The 20,666-nt window shown below is 35.6% G+C and overlaps 2 protein-coding genes across 7 annotated transcripts; one reads left to right on the top strand and one right to left on the bottom strand.

The window, feature by feature from the left end:
• Positions 1 to 1,243: 1,243 nt before the first annotated feature.
• Positions 1,244 to 3,431, top strand: LOC129304113 (protein phosphatase 2C 37-like). The gene is made up of 4 exons (XM_054943757.1): positions 1,244 to 1,934; positions 2,036 to 2,350; positions 2,594 to 2,699; positions 2,798 to 3,431. The coding sequence occupies exons 1-4, from the start codon at positions 1,434 to 1,436 to the stop codon at positions 3,154 to 3,156; spliced, it is 1,281 nt and encodes a 426-aa protein (XP_054799732.1). The 5' UTR covers positions 1,244 to 1,433; the 3' UTR covers positions 3,157 to 3,431.
• Positions 3,432 to 11,544: 8,113 nt separating this feature from the next.
• On the bottom strand, positions 11,545 to 18,999 carry LOC129303567 (protein HESO1). 6 transcript variants are annotated; one of them, XM_054942960.1, is made up of 10 exons: positions 18,590 to 18,999; positions 18,109 to 18,256; positions 17,112 to 17,405; positions 15,404 to 15,568; positions 14,855 to 15,033; positions 14,682 to 14,777; positions 14,243 to 14,312; positions 12,714 to 12,841; positions 12,419 to 12,529; positions 11,545 to 12,170 (listed from the first exon to the last, which is right to left on the bottom strand). In XM_054942960.1, exons 3-10 carry the CDS (start codon positions 17,248 to 17,250, stop codon positions 11,751 to 11,753), a joined length of 1,308 nt encoding a protein of 435 aa, XP_054798935.1. In that variant the 5' UTR covers positions 17,251 to 17,405; positions 18,109 to 18,256; positions 18,590 to 18,999; the 3' UTR covers positions 11,545 to 11,750. The 6 variants fall into 6 exon arrangements, with proteins under 6 accessions (XP_054798935.1, XP_054798933.1, XP_054798936.1 ...); XM_054942958.1 differs by lacking the exon at positions 18,109 to 18,256 and having other exon boundaries at positions 18,576 to 18,999; XM_054942961.1 differs by lacking the exon at positions 18,109 to 18,256 and having other exon boundaries at positions 17,112 to 17,214; positions 18,576 to 18,999.
• Positions 19,000 to 20,666: the final 1,667 nt, after the last annotated feature.

The following is a 20,666-nucleotide window of genomic DNA, read 5'->3' as shown; positions in this document are numbered from 1 at the left end:
TAAATATTTTTATTTATTTTTTACATGATTGCATTTATTTTCGCTTTTTCTGGTAAATCAATAGCTTTCTTCTTCTTCTCCCCCCCGGGGACCTTGTTTATCCTGCTTTGCTTGATAAATTTCATGTCATAATTCATACTAAAGAAGATTAAACATGAACGACACACACAAACAAAAAGTATAAGCAAAAAATATTTTATGGTTATGATTAATCTTGAAATTCAACTTGTTTAAATTTTGTCATTTTAAAAAATCCAAAAACAAAACCAGGAAAAATGGACACAAACAATGGATTTTTTTTTTAAAAACTGAAGGCAATAACCACTAATAATAATAATAATAATAATATAAAGACAATCTGAGCACAAAAAAAGGAACAAAACGAACAATACCAACACAGGGATCCCATTTCTTAGAAGATCGAATAGAGATATAAGATGTTGATTTATCAACCCACCTAGGAGAGAACATTAAAGCCATTATATTGAGAAAAGTAACCAGTAACCACTACTGTGTTTCTCGTCCTTTTTAATTTATTCTTATTCTCTTAAGGTCATCAAATCATATTACTAACGAATATCCATAACAAAATCTCTCAACAAGAAACCACGCAATTACTCTCAAATACAAAAGTTTTAAAATGTCAACAGAACGGGTAACCGGGGGGGAAAGGAATTCTGAAGGCGCGTGTTCTGTCCATCCACGGAAGTGAACGTGGAGACCAGAATCAAACAGGAATCTCGTATTTGACGATCGTGCCACGTGGTGACATTTTCGGACGAGTGTCATAAGAGACCTTTAAAAGAAAAAAAAAAAGAAAGAAAACGGGAAAAAAGGAGGGAAAATTGCGAGCGAGAGAGAGAGAGAGAGAGAGAGAGAGAGAAGGGGTGGGGGGAGGGAGTGAAACGATTGTGGGGAGTGAGAGAGGCGGGGTAGTCTTGAGGACCACATGCGTGTCAGAAAAGGAAGAACATTTCAATCAAGCGTGGTGCGAAATGATTGGGCCACGTACCCCAAAAACGAAAAAGCACTACACGTGGTTGAATTTTGATCAGCTTGTGATGCCACGGACGGTGCAGATTGCGTCTTGGTATTCAATCGTTCGACGTCATACCAACTGTATCTGTCGGATCATGCCCGTGACGGTGACGGGCAGCCTGCCCGTGATGAAATGTGGCCCCCAGGTGAATTTGCTAGCCCTCCCCCCTCTCCCTAGAAAAGCTTCTGCCCCGCCCATTTCAATGGGTCTTTCCATCCAGCTCTCAACGGATCTCCTTCTCTCTCAGTTCTCTGTGGCCCTTTCGGCTTTTCAATTCTACTCCTACTTCTGTTTCTGCTTTTGATTAATCCTTGAAGATCTTATTATTTTGAGCTCGGAATTTTGTGTGGGTTTTTCCCCCCCTTGTTGCTTGGTCTATTTGGCGTGTTTTGGGATGGCTGGGATATGCTGCGGTGTTGTTGGAGAAGGTGAGACCCCAACTCCAATTGAGCCGGGCCGACCCTCTCGGCGCCGGAGGTTGGATATAGTGCCTTTAAAACTCATGGCTGACATGGCCGTGCCGCTGCCCGAGACTAGCTTGAAGCGCCAGAAGCTGGATCTCTCTGCTAGTTCTCAGACGCAACCAAGAGACTGCGTAAACGCGGTGGAGAATTGTAAATCTAGCGGTGTTGAGAAGGAAGAAGAACAGAACGAGGAGGAACACAAAGGGGACGAAGCTCCGTCGAGGGTTTCTTCGTTAAATTCAAGTGCTACAAAAGAGTGTGATAATGAGAGTATTAACGAGTGTCCAAAGTTTGGGGTTACATCGGTTTGTGGTAGGAGGAGGGACATGGAAGATGCGGTTTCAGTTCGTCCTTCGTTCTGCCAAGAACAGGGTCAAAATCGGAATGAGCTTCACTACTTCGGTGTGTTCGACGGCCATGGTTGCTCTCATGTAAATACTTTTTCCGTCGAAATTGACTGGCTCTTAATTGTTTTAGTAGTCGATCCATCTGGTTCTTCTGGTTCTTAGTTTGGTTTCGTTTGTTCGAACAGGTTGCGACGATCTGTAAGGATAGGTTGCATGATATTGTGAAGGAAGAGGTCGGTGGAGCGCGAGAGGATTTGGAATGGAAGTCTACGATGGAACAGAGTTTCGCTCGGATGGACGAGGAGGTGCAGAACTGGAGCCAGAGCAACCAGAACTCCACCTGCAGGTGCGAGCTTCAGACACCTCACTGCGACGCTGTTGGATCTACCGCGGTTGTTGCCGTTGTTACGCCGGATAAGGTCATCGTCTCCAACTGCGGCGACTCCCGCGCCGTTCTCTGCCGAAACGGCGTCGCCATCCCCCTCTCGTCCGATCACAAGGTGGGTTTTAATCTTGCCAGTATTTAAACGGAAATAAAAGAAAGGTTAATCTTTGGATTCTTGTATGATATTCAAATTCCCGGTGACGCGCTGGGATTCGGAAACTTGGAACTGTGTTATTGCAAACCGATTCGTTGGCGCGTCGCGGCACGCGCAAATCATTTGATTTGATGGTGCCTCGTTCCTTCCGTCACGCTTTCTTAGAATCGCGCGTGCTGATTTCGCTGATTTCCGTTTTTGCAGCCCGACCGACCCGACGAGTTGCTCCGAGTTCAAGCCGCTGGAGGACGGGTCATTTACTGGGACGGTCCTAGGGTTCTCGGAGTCTTGGCAATGTCCAGAGCCATAGGTGAGCGAGATTACTCGTTGGCACCCAATCGCAAAAATCGTTGCATTTTAGTATATCTGAACTTGAAATCCCAATTAACTAAACGCTCTTATGTGCAGGCGATAATTATCTAAAACCGTACGTGATATCGGAGCCGGAGGTGACGGTGACGGAGCGGACAGACGAGGACGAGTGTTTGATACTTGCCAGTGACGGGCTGTGGGACGTGGTATCAAACGACACCGCATGCGGGGTCGTACGGATGTGCCTGAAGGTGCAGAAACCGCCGTCGCCTCCAAGATCGCCGGGAAGCGACGTGGCGGTGTACTCCGCCGTGGATGGTTCGGACAAGGCTTGCTCGGACGCATCCATCTTGCTGACTAAGCTAGCTCTGGCCCGGCATAGCACGGACAATGTGAGCGTGGTGGTGGTGGATTTGAGGAGAGAGAAACCAGGCGACGATGGGAACAATAATTAAAAACAGATCAAACGGAGGATAACGAAAAACCGAACTTAAGAAACCCATTTGGAAACCAAAGCATGAAGGGAGAGAGATCAGAAAGAATTGTGACGAGAAGGTGAAGGAGAATGGAAGTGAGATAAGAAATTTCAGAATTGTAACATTTGGAAAAATGAGCAAATGATTACAGGAAATTGTAGGTTAGTGAAAATCGCAGTGTCAACAAAGCCTTCAAAATCAGCGGTTGACACGCTTTTATTTGTCTATATATATATATATATATTTGAGCTCTATATGATTGGATTTTCTCTTGCACTGTGTCTGATTTTTTGAAGCAAAATCTGGGTTTTAACATTTGATGTCTTTTTTCCCAGTTGCTAAATATCTTGTGCTTCTCCGGTTAATTTCAAAGTATCAAGTCGTAAAATGAAAAGCGCTCGAGGGAAAAAACTAGTAACTCTTAATATCTCCGTGCCTCCCCATTTTTCTGGGAGTCTTTTCAAGATTTTCTAAAATTGAGGCCTGTACATCATTTGAGGGTGAGATAAATCATCGGAAACTTTGATTTTTTTAGTGGAAAAGGCTGTGGCCATGACAACGACGAAGACATCCAACCTTTTCTTTTAATATATGGAAAGAAATAAACAACATAAATTATTTTGGGGAGTAATTTGGGAAATTATCATGGCGCGGGGCCGTAGGACAGCAGGCAAGAAAACAGAAGCAAGTATTCTGCTCCTGAACACACCGCCAGCATCATCTTATGTACACTACTTTTCAGGTACATGAAGCTGTAACTATGCATGGCCCAAAATATATATATATATAGATATATACACGTACATCTTTTTTTGTTTCAAAAAAAAAAAAGAAAATTCAGCAAAACCTCTCACTCAACATAATTTCAGTTAACTTTTTAAATAATTGAGTGGCTGAAATAAAATTAAAGAGATAATACAAATGATCTTATTCTTCTTGATAAAGTTAAAGCATGAACAATTGATGGATGAGAAATAAATAATTGATGCAAATAAAATATATACTCATTAATAATATATTAATATTATGAATTTGTAACTCTTCTTTCATCTCATCTTTTCTATATGGGCTATTCCTATATCTTGTTTCACCACGGAGGCAATAACAATAAGATCATTTTAAGTTTGTTCTTTGATTTTATTTCAATCGCTGCAAATGTAAAATGAAATTTTAGAGTTTTGTAAATTTTGGCTAAAATTATGTTGCGTTTAGGGAATTGACTGAAAAAATCCTATTTTCTTGACGCAAGGAATATGTTTCACTGTCTGTCTCAAAGTATTGAGAACAAATAATAAATATCTTTTAATTAAATTACTATGGGCAAAAAGAGTGATATTCAAATTTAGAACTTTACATATATTATCTGCATATATTATTATTATTATTAAATAAGAAAATACAAACATAATACTGGATTTAACTTTAGTGTACGAGAACTATTCTTATTATACAATTTTTTTATGCATGGCAAGAAGTTTGATGTAAATTATAAGTACAGTATAATTATAGCGACTTTTATTTATACGTATAAATACTTAGTTTGCAAGTTGCCAAAAAAAAAATAACGACATCAAAATGATGAGACTTTAGAGGGCGTGGCTTTAAAATTGTTCACAAAATTTAATTTTTTAATCAAAATGTAGTGGAGATTTAAAATTTTTAGTTTCAGTTAAAATAATATATCACTGTGTTTTTGGCCCATTTTTGCAAAAATGACGGACACAGGTGTCGCATGTCCAACTAGAAGACGGACATAAAATTTGATGACCAAGCTCTTTAGTTTGGGACCCCCTTGAGTTTTGAGGCATATCGATGAATACTAATTTGTTATTTGGGTCCCATCATTTTCTTCCTTTCTTTTCCATTTTTCCCTTTTCTTTCTAGAATTTATAAAAAAATATTTATATTTCAAATAAAATGTAATTCAAAATAGAGTTCACTCTGTTTATAATGCATTGCATAGATAATATGATTCATTACATTTTCTGGGAGTAAATTACCATTTTTTTAATTTCAAAATTTTATTTACACGGAACTATTAAAAAAATAACACTCCTTCTACTTTTATTTTGAACCAAAGCAAAAAAAGATGAACAAATTTTCTTAACAAAAACAAAAAACAAAAATGGAGGGGTTTAGATTGAGACAGGGAAGAGAAGAGAAGAGAAAGAGTTGGGGGGGTCACGTCCCAGAAAAGAAAAGAGGAGGACACGTTGCATTTAGTGTCAACATCTCTTAGCTGGACTCTCAGATTTCCTCAGATTTTATGCTTCTTTCCTCTGGCCCCACCTCCCCCTTTTTTTGTGTTTTTTTTAAAATATAAATATATGATATTTAGTATGATGGTCATAATTCCTTTGAGTGAGATTAATTATTAAACTGGTTTTTACCCCTTCTTCTCTTCAAAGCCATTCATATTATCTCTCTCATTTGTCAACATGAATTAGAACAAGCATGAGAGAGAGAGAGAGAGAGAGAGAGCAGTCTCTCGTGCTGACCTTAACAAAAGTGTTCACATTTACATTTAGTTTACAATCATATTTTTGGAATAAAATTACCTCTTACTCTGTCCTATACTCTTTTAATTTTATATATAAATTACTATCAACATATTTTATCAATATTAAAAAAATTTTAAAATTTATTAACTCTATCTTAAAATTTAATAAATTATTAACTTTTATTTCTATTAAATATACATACTTCAATAACATATTTTCTCTCTCTAATATTCAATAAAAAATAAAAAAAATTGTTATGAGAATTTAATGACGTAGCTTGTAAATAGGATCAAAAAAATCCTTCTTTCTATCCTATAAATAGGACTAGAGAGAATATTATTTATAAAAAAAGAGAGAGAAGATTTTGTTTGCCCTATTTATAAATCATTTCATTAAATTTTTATTATAATTTTTTTATTTAACCTCTATTGAATATTAAAAAGAAAAAATATATTCTTAAAATATGTATACTTAATAAAAGTAAAAAAATTTTAATAGAAATAAAATTAAAAAATTATTAAATATTTAGAGAAAGTTAATAATTTTTTAAAAATTTTAATTTTAATAAAATATATTAAAAGAAAGTTATAAATAAAACTATAAAAGTATATAAGAGGATATATGAGCTGAATAAAAGAAACATTATATCCCCACCATCCTTGACCAAACGCAATTCCTTGACTCAATTCTCCTTGTTGCTGACATCCATTATCTTCCCCAGATTGGAAAACACCACCATGTGTCTGATGGGAGCACCTTATTCTCTTCACACACACACACACACACATTTATAAATATCAAAATTATTAAGTTCATATTTTCCATGGATGATCTAAATTTAAATGAAATATCAATGTACGAAAAAATGTGTCACTATCACTTTTTCACGACAATTTTAATTTGAACAGATTATTTGAGGTGACATGGATGATGGCCCAAAAATATAAAATGAAAATAGGGATAGCCCAGATAATGAAAGTGGTGTGAAATATAAGCAGTGGTGTGATAATTTTTCTTTTTTTGAAAAAAAAAAAAGGGTGATATTTAGTGAAGAATCCATAAAAAAGCCAATTTAATTGCTTTTGGGGCGGTATTATTAGAGAAGATCCTGAGGAGAACAAAATCAGACAGAAGGGGGTGGAGCTTGTCCCACAAAATACTCTCATCAATCATCATAATAGATTCTCATCAACTCAACACTTTTCTTATTAGTCAATCCCTACATCTATGTGTACTTCGACATGGCCATATATGTTCCCATTATGTCCATCTCATAGCTCTACTCTGCCATAATTTCCTCCACAAGCAACCATTTTCAAAATTTCATCAACTTCTCTTATTCAAAAATTACATACCTTACATGTAATAACTTTCTTTAATTTTAAAGAGAAAATGGACACCATAAATGTTACTCATATAATAAGAGACTGTGTTATCTTAATTATTAGTTTTGAATTTGAATCCCGAATATAAAGCTGTGTTAAATATTAATTGGGAGAGTTTTGTCACTCTTGTGGTGCTTTTTGACTTAACCAAAATTAATTAAAATCCAATGTAACCTTGAGGTGCCAAACTCAATTAATGCAGGCAAAATTCTATAATTAATGTAGCATAATACACATTTCCATCTAAATTTTGACATAAAAAGTGAAAGAGGACTGGTATGGGCATTTGAGTTTGATCTAGTAATCAAGAATTTAAATGGAGAGGATATGTGAAACTATGTATGTAATGAAAGATAGTTCTCTCTAAGAAATTTGTCAAAGAAGAGGAAAATAATTTCCCATTAAAATATCAATATTTCCACCAATATTACAATAACAAAGCATAAATTAATATAAATACTAGAATTTATAACAAGTCTCATTGTTCACAAGTCAGGAATAATATTATGCTCTTATCTTTCTCCATATAATTCACTGAAAAATGTATTTAGTTATAATTAAATGAATTTTACTACATATATGGAAGCAAGCAGTCACTTTCTAAGCAAAAACTTGACATGAGAAGCCACTGAGCTTGGAAACAAAATAAAGACTCTTAACAATTGGTTTAACTTTAGCGGCTAATCTGGTTATGTCTCAAAAAAAAAAATGATGTTCAATTTTGATGTGATAGAATTTAAGTAGGTTAATGCGTTAATCAAGCCAAGCACGGAATCAACCCCATCTCATCAAATTTTCTGCATTGGCCACACAATAATAATGGGATGAGCATTTCTCAATTCAATAATTTCATGCCCTATCTTCTACACCTAATTGCTTTCTTCCCAAGTGTCCCAATCACCAAACCCCACAGATACATCAAAGCTTCTGATGCAACTTTGAAGATTTGGAATTTGGAATATTTATTTATGTTAAAAATTAAATTATTATATTTTATATTCCATTTATCTTAATTTATAAGACATTTTTTGAAATGACTTGGTGTCTTAAAATTAGAATTGTACAAAAGTCTTCCGGTCCAATTTGACCCAATTTGACCCAAGATAGTCTTGTCCTGTCCGTTCTGTATAAACATTGGTCCTTTAAGATTAAAAAAACTGAAAAGATTAGACTATTTTGTCAAGTTAAACTGGACAGGACACTGGACATTTAAATCACTTGGTCTAGTTCTGTCCTATTAATTTATTTAATATAATTATAATTAATTTATTTTTAAAAAATGCTTCAAGTATAATTGACATTAAGAAGATGAATGTATGAAGATTTATTGAATTTTTTTATAAATTATTGTTGCAATGAAGTGTTGTTTAAGTTTGTTGATTATTGTTTTTGTTAAAGTTATAAATTTAAATTATTTAGCTTGTAATTGAAATATTTTTTTCTTATTGTTGGAAATTATTATAGATTTATTATGATTATAAGTGTTTTATTATCTTAATTGGATTTATTTGGTTGAAATGGATTATCATCTCTCATAAAGGAAAAGGAAAAAAAATAGTTAAGTAAATACTGGACTAATAGGATCAATCTTATAGTTTTATAGACCAAGTCCAGTCTTATTAATTTTCAGGTTATCACTGGATAAAACCGAATTATAGGTTTCCTAACCTAGTCTTTCTTAAGAAAAAGATTAGACTTTGGGTTAGGTTGAAATCTAGTATCGTCCAATCCTTTGTATAGCCCTAGTTAAAATATAAGACAATTTGAAAAAGATAAAGTTTCATTAATGATGACTATTATAATATGAACCCTCGTTATTTCACTTGTTATTACAATATAGAAAGATTAAAATTGTAAATTATATTTAATAAACTTTATTGATATATATAATTTTATTAAAAAATTGTTTTATAAATTGAGATCAAGGAAATATTAATTAAGTGTCATAGGCAGCCTCAATGTTCACATATGTTTTTGCCCCCTTTGAAAGTTGAGGTGAAAAAGTTAAAAGAAGTGGGAACCATTGAGTGTGCCTTGATTCTTTTTTTATGCCAAAATATGTCTTGATTCCAAAAACATATTTAGTGTTACCAATTCGTTCAGCCACAAGTTTTGCAAAGGGATTAAAAAGCGTATATTACAAAGTCCACATGAATTTTAAAGGTCATAAATGTATAATAACCACTCCCTCCGATCATAAATACAGAGCAAATTTTTAAAACTCTATTTGATCTTAAACATAGATTAACGATGTGACAGACTGATAGATAAACTTTTTAGAACATTAGCCCTCCTTAACTACAAGAAGTTGTTGGGACATGCTTTTGTAATTTCCAAACAGCCTTTCATTATGGTCATTAATTTCAATAAAATATAAAATTTAAGAGTCACGTATACTATCACCTTTTAGAAATTGTGAAATCAGTTAACTTTTACTTATAATTTAAATAAGAAGAATGCTAGAGTGCTATGGAAAAATTGAAAAAATTATGGCCTGTTTGGTTCATTGAATCAGAGAAAATGTAATGTAATTTAAAAATAGAGAATGAAATATTATGTAATGATAATTACATGTGTTTGTTTGGTATGTTATAAGATAAATACAATTTTTCTAAGAAAAAAATAACAAAAGAATCATGAAATGTCCGTTTTACCCCAAACCACAAAAAAAAAAAAAAATTCCCACTCATCTTCCTCCCTTTCCCAGTGATGGCTCTTCGGCAACATCACGCTCAATCTGGAAAATCAACCCCTTATGCCAGTACAAACCACACAAATCAACATAATCAAGCCAAAAAACCAACCATCTGAAAAATAAAACCAAAGATAACGAGGAATGGAGGAAGATGTGGATGAGGAGATGGGATATGAGAATGGTGGTGTGAGAGGGCGGCGGCAAGGTAGGCTTCATACTGGTGGCGTCATGATCGGCTTTAGACAGATGATCTGTCTTCGACACGGCAGTAGTGAAAATGAGTTGAAGGAATTCTCAACAGAATGATTTGTCTTTCACGACTGCTAGTGCCGTTCTCGCATCCTTGACGGAATCCCCTGAAGGCTGAAGCTTCATCGTTGTTCTCATTCTCGTCTGCTCGAAGGAGGCTAAATATGGGTGGACTGATAGAGGAGCTGATGCGCGATGCTGAGAATGGAGGGATGGTGGCGGCAAGGGAGGAGGGAGGCGAGTTCAAAGGTGGAAGGAGGGTGAAGAAGAAGAGAGGGATATTTGAGTAAATTGGTGGATGGGAATGGGGATTACGTAGGTTTTTTGATGTAATCCCTATTACCACATCTAATGTAATTGGGATCATTATGTAATGACTTTTACAAGTAAAATGTCAACCAAACAGTTTGTTGATGAGAATTGCATCAGGATTATATGTAATCCTCTTACATTTAATCCAACCAAACGACCCATTAGAAGCTATCCACTGTGTGTGTCATAGAGATTATCCATAAGGAATAATGTTGGAAGGGACATGTGGGGAATAATAATTGAAAGGCATTATATTTGATTATATTCATAAAAAAAAAGTAGAAGATGATCATGTCTCAACAGATTGAGACCATTTGACGAACTGTATTGATTAACAGAATCAGATTCTATGCATGTCAAGCCCTACACGTTTTCCATTTTCTTTATTGACAAGGATCCCATGGAAATGGAATACTTCATCATTCTGATTCCATTGATTTCAATGTTTAACAAAGAAATTTGTTTAAAATTTAAAAAACAACCCATTTTGTTAGCATTAAATCAGTCATAATCAATTATTTGCCGTTCTTGTTTCTTTTTTAACCATCAGGATTCAGGCATCAGCATTGTAGTCTTGCGCATTGAGATTTTTTATCCCGTCCCATTACTTCCATATAGTTTTATTATTATCAGAAATATTTATATTTTTAAAGAACTATATTTGTTTTTAATTTTTATTTGGTAATGCAATTTTATTTGTTTTCAATCTGAACTTTAGAACATACAAAACAATTCACCCTAACCTAACTTAAAATTAAAAGGACTACTAAAAAAAAATTGAAGGACCATGGGTGTCTATTTTAAGACCCAAAAAAATCACGGGCCTATGATGGCAGTCCTTAACTCTTTTTTGAGCTGATACTCTTCGGCTTCTATTGGGCGTTTGACACTTTTTTGGTCTAAGTCCATTAAGCGCATTTTATAGCATTCTCTAATAAATTATGAATTTTAGAATAAATTACTATTAAGAATATGCTTTTTCTCATCAATATTTGATTAGAGAAAAAGACGTGATGAAAAATCAATAACATGCTTTATACATATTTTTTTTGCCAGATTCTTTATAAATCAGAAGCTTACTTTTTAAAAAAAAAAAAAAATTCCTCCATGCTATGTTTGCTTACAGAACATAACATCATCTTTGTGGCCATTAGTCTTTTAGATTTGCTTAACTTACCATTCTATCTCAAGTAGATTTCTTCGGAAGCCATTTTGTTTCAATTAATTCTTTCAAGTTGTAAATCCAAGATTCATGAAAATACGCTTTAGTGTGTTATGTCCAAGGAACGACATGAAAAGATAAATAGAAACAACAAATTAGAAATAAGCCAGCTCATAGATTAAGCGACAAAAGATCTCATTCAAAAGAAAAACCCAAAGGGTTACCAGCAATACGGATTCCTGACTCTCCCTTGCAAGCAATTCACCACTTTATCGGGTCTTCTGCCTCCATATCTGCTGGCGTTGAGGTGCCTGAACATGTCCTCTTGAAGTATTATTGGAGGATGCTTCCTGATTCACGTGCACAAAATGGCGGTTGCTGTGTTGGGGCCTATGCACCATGGCTCTTGATGGCATCGGCCCTTGCGGCCAGATTGTGCCATGATGGCGGGGTGGTGTTTGTGGCGAGATTGCCTGATGATAGTACCCACCGCTGTAACCTTGGTTGTTAGAAACTCTCATAAACTGAGCTACATGTGGTGGTACTAATTCCCTTATCAGGGAACCTCGACTTGCATTCACTGAAGTAAGGCTGCGGTGTGTCGACTTGAAAGCCTCGGCTATCTTCGTAAGTTGTCCTTTGCTGACAGACCTTGCAGAATTTACCGGCTGCTCCAGAGGATCCTCAATCTAATCAACCAAAGGGCAGGAACAGTATCATCAGCACAGCAGTAGAAAATATGCATGTGATATTTAAGTGCTAGTCATATTCACTTCTCCACAGGAACACTAGTGTGAGATATCAAGTGCTACACATCGGCATTCCAATCGACCAGTGAAGCATCTCTGGGGACTAAATCATTGGACCATACTTCCATAGAAGGCTTTGTATCAGGAAAGAAGAAAGAAAATAAATGTCTAAGCAAAAGGAACATTACAAATATGGCAAAAGTCTTGGGCTGCCATCTCGTGTTGTTATTTATCAGCTCCCACTGTCCATTATAAGTGCAGATTCCCTCCAATTCTGCCTTGGAATTGATATCACTAAACTGCAGAAAATATCCAAATATGATTAAATCAGAGATATCACCAAAAGAGATGTTCTATGAGGAAATGAACTCATATCAAGCTTCATCAACTAAACCATGTACAATGAATGAAATTTACACAAGAGTATCAGTAAAAATTATCACTGTAAGGGAAAGATATAAAACCATGGAAATGACCATTTACCTTTTCTAGGAATTCGATGAAAAGTTCAGACAAAGGTTTCCTATTAATTGGTCTGGGCCTGTTTGATAAAAACTTTATGTTATTCTGACATGTTTCTTCAATAAGTTTCTCAGCATCAGCCCTAACACCTGGAATGCATCAAGGAAAAGGTCATAACAGTCTACACATGTAACTAGACAGTAGAAAAATATCAAATCAGTTTTAGTCTATACAGGTAACATGACAAGTCTAAGTTACATGCTTCTTTAAGATATCAAAAAATTACCAATCTCCACGCACATTTCAAAATTTCAAAGAAAAGATAGGAGATAACTTGATGCTCAAATGCAGATTTTTCAAAAGGCTCAGAAAAACCTTCATAGTTTGCATCCCATGTGCAGTGTGTCCTAAATCCATCTCGATTAGAAAATGGTCTTATCATTGATGGTGGAGGGATCGACCTAATTGTAACTCAAGCATGTTAGTCATACTGGAATCTTTTTTTTTTTTTTTACCTGAAAATACTGGAATCTATTAAAACAAACAGATTAACAAAGTCAGGTGGGTGTATTGTTTCATAAAAAGACGTTTTCCTGTGCACAGGAGGTGGGAGATCTAGGTGTAAAAACACAAGCAAATATGACCAATTAAGGGAAGCGAGCTCCAAGATCTTGCTTTCTCTAGAACTTCTCCCCCAAGGGGTAGAAGATGATGATAGAAGAGAAGAGAAGATCAGAAGAGAGCTAGGGGCTTGAATAAGAGTGAGTGCTAGCATGCCCCTTGAGATTTGACATTGGCTAGTGCTCAAGATGATTCAGTAGGCTAATAGCCAGAGGTTCAAACACCAATGACTAAGGAGTAAGTTTGTTTGGTAGCCATGCTGCACTACTTTTTTTTTCCACCATGCCCCCAACAGAGCTGCACTCAAACAACATTAGAATTTTCTTGCAGGATAAAAGAGTATAGGCTGGTAAACAAGAAACCGCCTAAGTGCATTGGCTTTATTAGGGTTATTCCTATTCATGAATAGCCACCAACAATTAACAGGTGCTTCGTGCCTCTTTCATATTCAATTTTTGCGAGCCCCAATGATTAGGAAAAATAGAGACTTTAAACAACAGGGAAACTTGCCCATGAGCCTGTGGCATGCCACTTTGTCATCAGAGCTGAGTGTTCATCAACACTAAATGTAATCTATCTCCATAACAAATACTAGCTGCAGTCCCCCCAGAACCAATATATGGTCCATTTCATGAAACATGTGGAAAATCTCAGTTCTTCAAAGTCATTTCTAGAACAAAATCTCACAAGTGCAGTGTTCAAGCAAATGCAAGGAGAGAAGTAGCTGCAGGAGCATGTTGAACTCTAACACTGCAGTAAGTTGCCTACATTCACAAAAAATTTCAATATTTTGTATGGATGGATATGCCCTGAACATCCAAGAGGTAAGTTTATTTAGCTTCTGAGCAAGACGTTCAGCTTACACAAAAATCACCTTAAAATATAGACAAACAAAAGAGAATAATGCTAAGATTAAACATGTAATGTACCTCTAAGATCATCAGCAATATTGCCAGGGTATATATCTTTAAGTGGGGGTAAAATTGCAGGAATACATGTCTGAAATTGACAGAAAAAATTGCAAGCATAAGAAGGACAGAGATCCATATATTGATTTTGAGGGAAAAAAAAATAGCTGCAAAAGAAACGAGCTTAATGTGGATTTGGAAACTCTTATTTGATAACATATCATCATACAGAATTGGACAACTAGGATAATGCTACTATCATTTTTTGTATCATTATGAAAGTGAAGGCGCTATCACATCATAGGAACTGCAGTTCATATTATTAGATGCAAAAGAAAGTATACATGACATTCTTGTGAACTGTCTGAAAAGTGAACATGAGACACGCATGGAAACTTTCAGCAAAACACATTCAGATTAATGAACACTGGCATCAATAATAAATTGTTGTGATAAATACCTGAAAATGAAATATCACAAGTAAACTGAGGGAATAGGAATTGAAAGTTCCAGTTTTTGAGTTATTGATTTTATGCACTTTGGCCCATTCCTTGACCTACACAAACTAGAAAGAGAAAATCAAACAGCAGCATTTCATCTAATGAAAATCATTACAATACCACAACACTGTACCAGTAAAACCATATCATGAAAGCGACTATCCATCATGCTGATCCACAGTAAAACCTTGGACTTCATTTGACCCAGCAGGTTATCAATTGAAATATCACAAGATATGCCCTGACGGTTACTTCTAAATTTTAAAATGGGAACCCGTGCATGGGAGATGAACTGCAAGCTGCTACAGCCACCTGTAAATTATTGTTATTAAAAAATAAACCGAGTGTACTAAATAAACTAGCAAGTTTCATATGTCCCTCGCTGCTTTACTATAATAACAGATGTTGTATCATTTCTCATCACAAGCAGGAAGAAAGGTATGGTAAACAAGTAAGCATTAGAAACAGAATGACAAGATAGAATTTTTTTTCTTCAGTTCCAGAAGCATAGTTTAATTTTACTCCCTTTCCTTAAGCAGCTAACTAGAGAAAACATATACGATGATCTAAATGGTCAGAATTTTAGAATGGGAGAAAAATTGTCAAACAAGCAAGCTAAAAGAGAAATATGTCTACTAAACAATTAACAAAGTGACAAGAGCTCCAAGTGAAAGAAATTCACCTTTTATCCTTAAAGCTCTTAGAAGATCCCCCAATAACATTTGTTTGCGTTTTTTCCCAGCAGAAGAAATATGCGAACCATTTGGTAGCTCAATTGAAATATCCAAATCACTCCATCGTGTGAAGAGATTTGACACAAATGATCCAAATGGCTCAACAGTTGCTCCTGCTTCACAAGTGAAATAATATAAGTACCACTACCCATATTATCATAACCAGTAAAAATAATTGCCAAAGAAACCTGTAAAAATAGGTGTTTGGCCATTAATATAGGATATATCATACAAATTGCCCCTACATATGCATAGGTGGAAACAGTCATCAGTTTCTTCAAAGGGCCATAAATATTTGGTACTTGATGGAGACTTAGGCCTAAGTCCTACATAGAGAAGCATGGAATGCTATTTGGGGCATTAAGCGAGTTAGTTCCCCACCTCAATAACTAGCTTTTGGGAGGGATTGTCCTATCAAATTTGAATGTTAACACCCATCAATTGGTATCAATGATAGTGGCCAATAGTTCTAGAAAGGGAAATCTACAACAGACTTTGAGTTCTGACTAACAAAGGATTTTGATTGGCGACAGATTTGAGTGAAGTGTTCACTAAGCGAAGTATTGCAGAGTGCAGCTACTTTGTAAGGGAGGTTCCTCATCCCATTTAAGTACTCATCAATACACATGAAAGACAAAAAGGAAATGGTGTGCCTAAAAATTATTGCATACTGTGAACCTTACAAAACAAATATGGTCTCATTTGCTTTTGCCTTCGGGTGAGGGAAACAAATAATTTTATAATTACAATCCTGCATAAGTAGCAGAACCTTAACATAGCTTGCAGATACTTCAGGATATAGAAACAACCATAACAATGATGGGTAATGTGTTTGTGTTTATGAGCAACCTAGATTTTAGAAAAGTTTCCAAGAAGTAGAAGAAAACTGTTTATCATTTTGACAGGCTTGATGACCAAAATGTTAATTCAGCCCAAAAGTCCTATTCCAAGAGAAACAAGATGAAGGCAATAAAAGGAGGGGATAAATCAATTCAGAAGTGTTTTCCTTGGAAGAGATTCTAGCCCTTAGAAAGCTAGAAACAATCAGTCAATGCCCTTAGTTTGCTTTCTGTGTGTGCTCTCACTGTTTAGCTTAGTGTCTTTATGGAAGGTTAATACCCAAGTAGTTTGATCCTTTGCATGTCGTATGTCCTGTATTTTTCTGGTGTTTATATACATACATATATATACATATGAAGAAGTGGGGTTTCAGCTTAAGCTCTTCTGTGATGTTTCTATCCTGTGCCCAAAACTCTTTTTGAGCCCTATCAAATTGGTGTCAAAGCAGTAGGATTCCATGGCTAATACTGGAATGAAGGCAGAATAGGGATTTTGGTGTAGGGCATGGTAGGTATCAAGAGATAGCTGAGTTTGAGAAGTCGGTAGACAGACTCACCACTCATGTGTTGGTGGCTGAAAGAGATTAAGTTATGGCAGAAGTCCAAACTTCAACTCCAGCAGGGAGTAATTACAAATAGAAAATGTATCTTATTGCAAGGAGAGCCCCTCCAATATAATGGATTATTCAACAAATAAATGTTTTAACTGTTTTTTTCTTACTTTTCTTCAGGATTAACATGGTAGGGATGCAAGTCCTAAACAAAAAGAATTTTGGGAGGGTGTTGAGCAGAGACAAAGCTTAAAAGTAAAATTCACCTCTAAAGTTCTCCACAGATTCAACAACTCTTCGTAAATCCTCAACAATCTCAAGCCGCACCACCCAATCTTCATGTAAGGGCGTGATCACCTTAATTATATCCTTCAGAACATGATCCAAGACAATATGTCCACTCATTTTTGTCACTTAGGTCCCAAAGAAATATCAGTAGCAATGATATGCAGCACTAAATGTAAAATATGAAGGCACAAGGATAACAATCTATGAGCTTAAGCATCCGGGAGCATTTTATGACAGCACATCCTTGACAGCCATAAAGAAGCAAATATGACCTGATAATGACATAATTTTCATAAAGTTAAGGAATGCACTTTGTAAATCTCTTACACACAACATTGAGTTAATTAAGTACACAAGAATTCATACAGCAGATACTTACATCACAAAGATATCAGCACTATAACTAACAAGTACAATTTGGATTTAGTGACTTGTCTATATGCACCCTTTGTCCCGACTTTAAAGGGATGTTTGGAACTGGTTTGTCAGTTACTCCAATATAAATACCTGAACTTGTGATCCAGTGTTTGGTATGTGTGACAAGCTATTAAAAAAAAAAATCATTGAAAAGGTACATAGGTGATACAAGAATCTAAATTGTGGAAACTTATATTTCCAGGTATTTGATACTAGGGATGTCTTACATACCAGAGTAAAAATTGTTAAAGAATTACTTTTCTAACAATCAACCTTAGATATTCCATGGACTAGAAGAACTCGAAAGAAAACGCAATTCATAAAAGACTACTGCTACAAGAATATACAAAAGAATGGAGCATGTTCCCACTTCTACAACAATTTAGTCAGATCATATCAAGGCAGCACTAAGGTATGAATATAAAGCCACAGAGTCCACAACCATCTATGTAGGTTCCATGCAGTACGTCCACATCATCAATATCCGAATTGACAGTAAGTTTGAAATATATGTGATCATACAGACATGCCAATAGAAATCAATTATGGCTTCCTTACACTGCACAGGACAGCACATCATGCAATCCTTCCTTTCATTATGCTTGCATGCCAGTGGGCAGGAACAGTTTTTGGGAGAAGAACTGATTCTAAAATCATTAGCGCGCAGTAACAAGAAGATCCCCCCCTTTTTTTGGGTGTATTGATCCTGTCTCATGTGGGGATTTGTAAGTTTCGTCAACGAAAATTAGCAGAAAAGTTCAAGCAATATTTCAGAAGTCAGCCTCTCTAATCTCCCACACTAACTCGACGTGCTAAAGAAAGTTCGAGATTCAAGAACTTCACATAAATATTTCCACATTGTCGTTTCTCAACACAGCGACCGAAATCCATTAATCAATAACCACAAAGAACCGGATACAGAAGCCAAATAATCATCACCCAGGCTTTTTTATTAAAAAACAAAGAGAAGAAGAAGAAATAACAACCAGCCAACGAAATAGGGAGAAAGTTGAGAGAGAGGATACCGAAGAGAACGCACAATCAAGTAACTTCACCGGCATTATTCAGAATTTAGCCACTTTTGCAGGAAAATCTGACGATTCTTCAGGTGGGAAAGGCCGAAAAAATCAAGTGAGGCTCCTCGTACTCGTGTTGTTTTTATACTGAGTGAGAGAGGAAGCAACTTTGCTGGGAGTGAGTACATAGTAACAGTTGGTATAACTTAGTCGCAGGGGTTTTCTTTCTATTGGACAGAGAAAAGGGCAAAAAGTAGAACTGGGTCCATGTGAGTCGACGCTTTAGATTTATCAACTATCAACTATCAACTACATTACCAGAGTACGCTGGTTTTCTGGAAATTCTACTTCAAACCGAGAGAGATGAAATGAAAGAGCGGAGAAGTGAGGACAGACCTGAGACCTGTGTCGGAGATTAGGGTCTGAGGAGTGAGATGTGTGCAATGAAATGAAAAATGAAAAATGAAAAATTAGTAAATGCGTACAGCCGTAAATAATGATGAATCTACTAAATTTTTTTATTACATTATGAATCAACGACTTTTTTATTTTTTGGGCCAGCGTGATAATTATAAATTACATACTAATAACTTCTAAAATTTAAAATGGACAAAAGAGCAAAATAATCCTAGGACTTTTCTTCCAAGAACACTTGAGATCCAATTTTTTTTTAGGTGTAATGTAGCCTCAAAAGTTTCAAACAGTGTAATGTTACCCTGTCATAATGTTGACTAATAGTTGACCATTAATTTAACTTTAACTATTAAGTTGGCAACCATGTGGCATTTTTAAAAATTAAAAGAAAAAACAGATCCTTTATGTCTAAGACAACAAGAAAATTTACAAGTCACACTAGAGGAATCCACTTTAAAACTACCCAATTGCGTGGAAAGAAATTGCTTCAAAAAAAGAGCAAGTAGGCAAAATTGTGAACTTAGATCTAATAAGCAGGCCAGCAAAATGTGAACCTATATTGAACAAGCAAGAAAGCAAAATTAAAGCATGGCAATTCAAATACAAGTTCTTTCTCACTAAATTTGTAACCCACATAAGCAAATACAATCTTCAAGTCATCAATAGATCCTTGCCCAAAATATGTTAGCATCCTCTACATTTCTCTGATTTGAAGCTAATTAAACTCAATCAATCTTCACTCGAATCATGCTCATGGACATTTCTCCATCATAACCCAGGATCAAAGGTGTTGAGCGACAAACAAGTTTTAATCATTATCTTCATCGATGCAACTGCTTTGCCTTTATCACCATACTTTGCACGACATTCTTGGTTCCTTCATCACCATCTTTACGAATATGATCCTAACAAGCTTGAAGGGAAGAAGTGAAAGGGGAGTCAGCCATCATCATTAGGGTAGGAAGAATGGGTTAAAGAAAAGGATGAAGGTTTACAAACGGGATCTGGATTTGCAAGAGGAAGAGGAAGAAGAACGAGGCAGGAGAGGAAGGCAAATATGATCTAGGTTAGGAGAGGAGTGAAAGGGCAAAGGTGAGGATTAAAGAGAGCCAACTAGATCTAATGAAAACCTTGACCAGCAAGAAGAAGATCAAAGGGGCACTTTTGGTGGAGAGAAAAGCGCTATTGGCCACTGTGAAAGGGAAAAGAGGCTTGGCAAATTCAAAAAAAGAGAGGCAACACCTGAGTTTAGTTCTTGATAGATTGAAGGTGTAACATCCTAAAAAATTTAACTTAAAGTTAATTATGTTATTAAAGATAAATTAGATAATTGAGAGCTAATTTGGATTAAAATATAATATACGAATGGCTAATAGGTATATTGAACCCTGATTAGGACTTAAAATTAGACCTTTGGTGGTACTGGGTCATATTTGGGCCCAATTAGATGGACCATGTTCGGAACTTTAATTTTTGGTCTTTGGCCGACATTAAAAGTCTCTTAGCTGCAATTAAAACTCAATTTTTAAGCCTCTAGATCTACATTTCAGCTCAAAAAATTCAAGTTAAGTGGGAGTTCGAAAGTGAATGAGGAGAGCTCTATTAGGGTTCGTTGTAGGCATGTAATTGAGTCTATTTAGATCTTCTAATCACTTGGGTAAGGGCATACAACACTTCTCTTCCTCT

The sequence above is a fragment of the Prosopis cineraria genome, unplaced genomic scaffold, assembly GCF_029017545.1.
Source record: "Prosopis cineraria cultivar Desert tree isolate PC_DT_omini unplaced genomic scaffold, ASM2901754v1 PC2, whole genome shotgun sequence".
NCBI lineage: Eukaryota > Viridiplantae > Streptophyta > Magnoliopsida > Fabales > Fabaceae > Prosopis > Prosopis cineraria.
The sequence above is the reverse complement of the archived record's forward strand: the minus strand, read 5'-3'. Positions and strand labels throughout refer to the sequence as shown.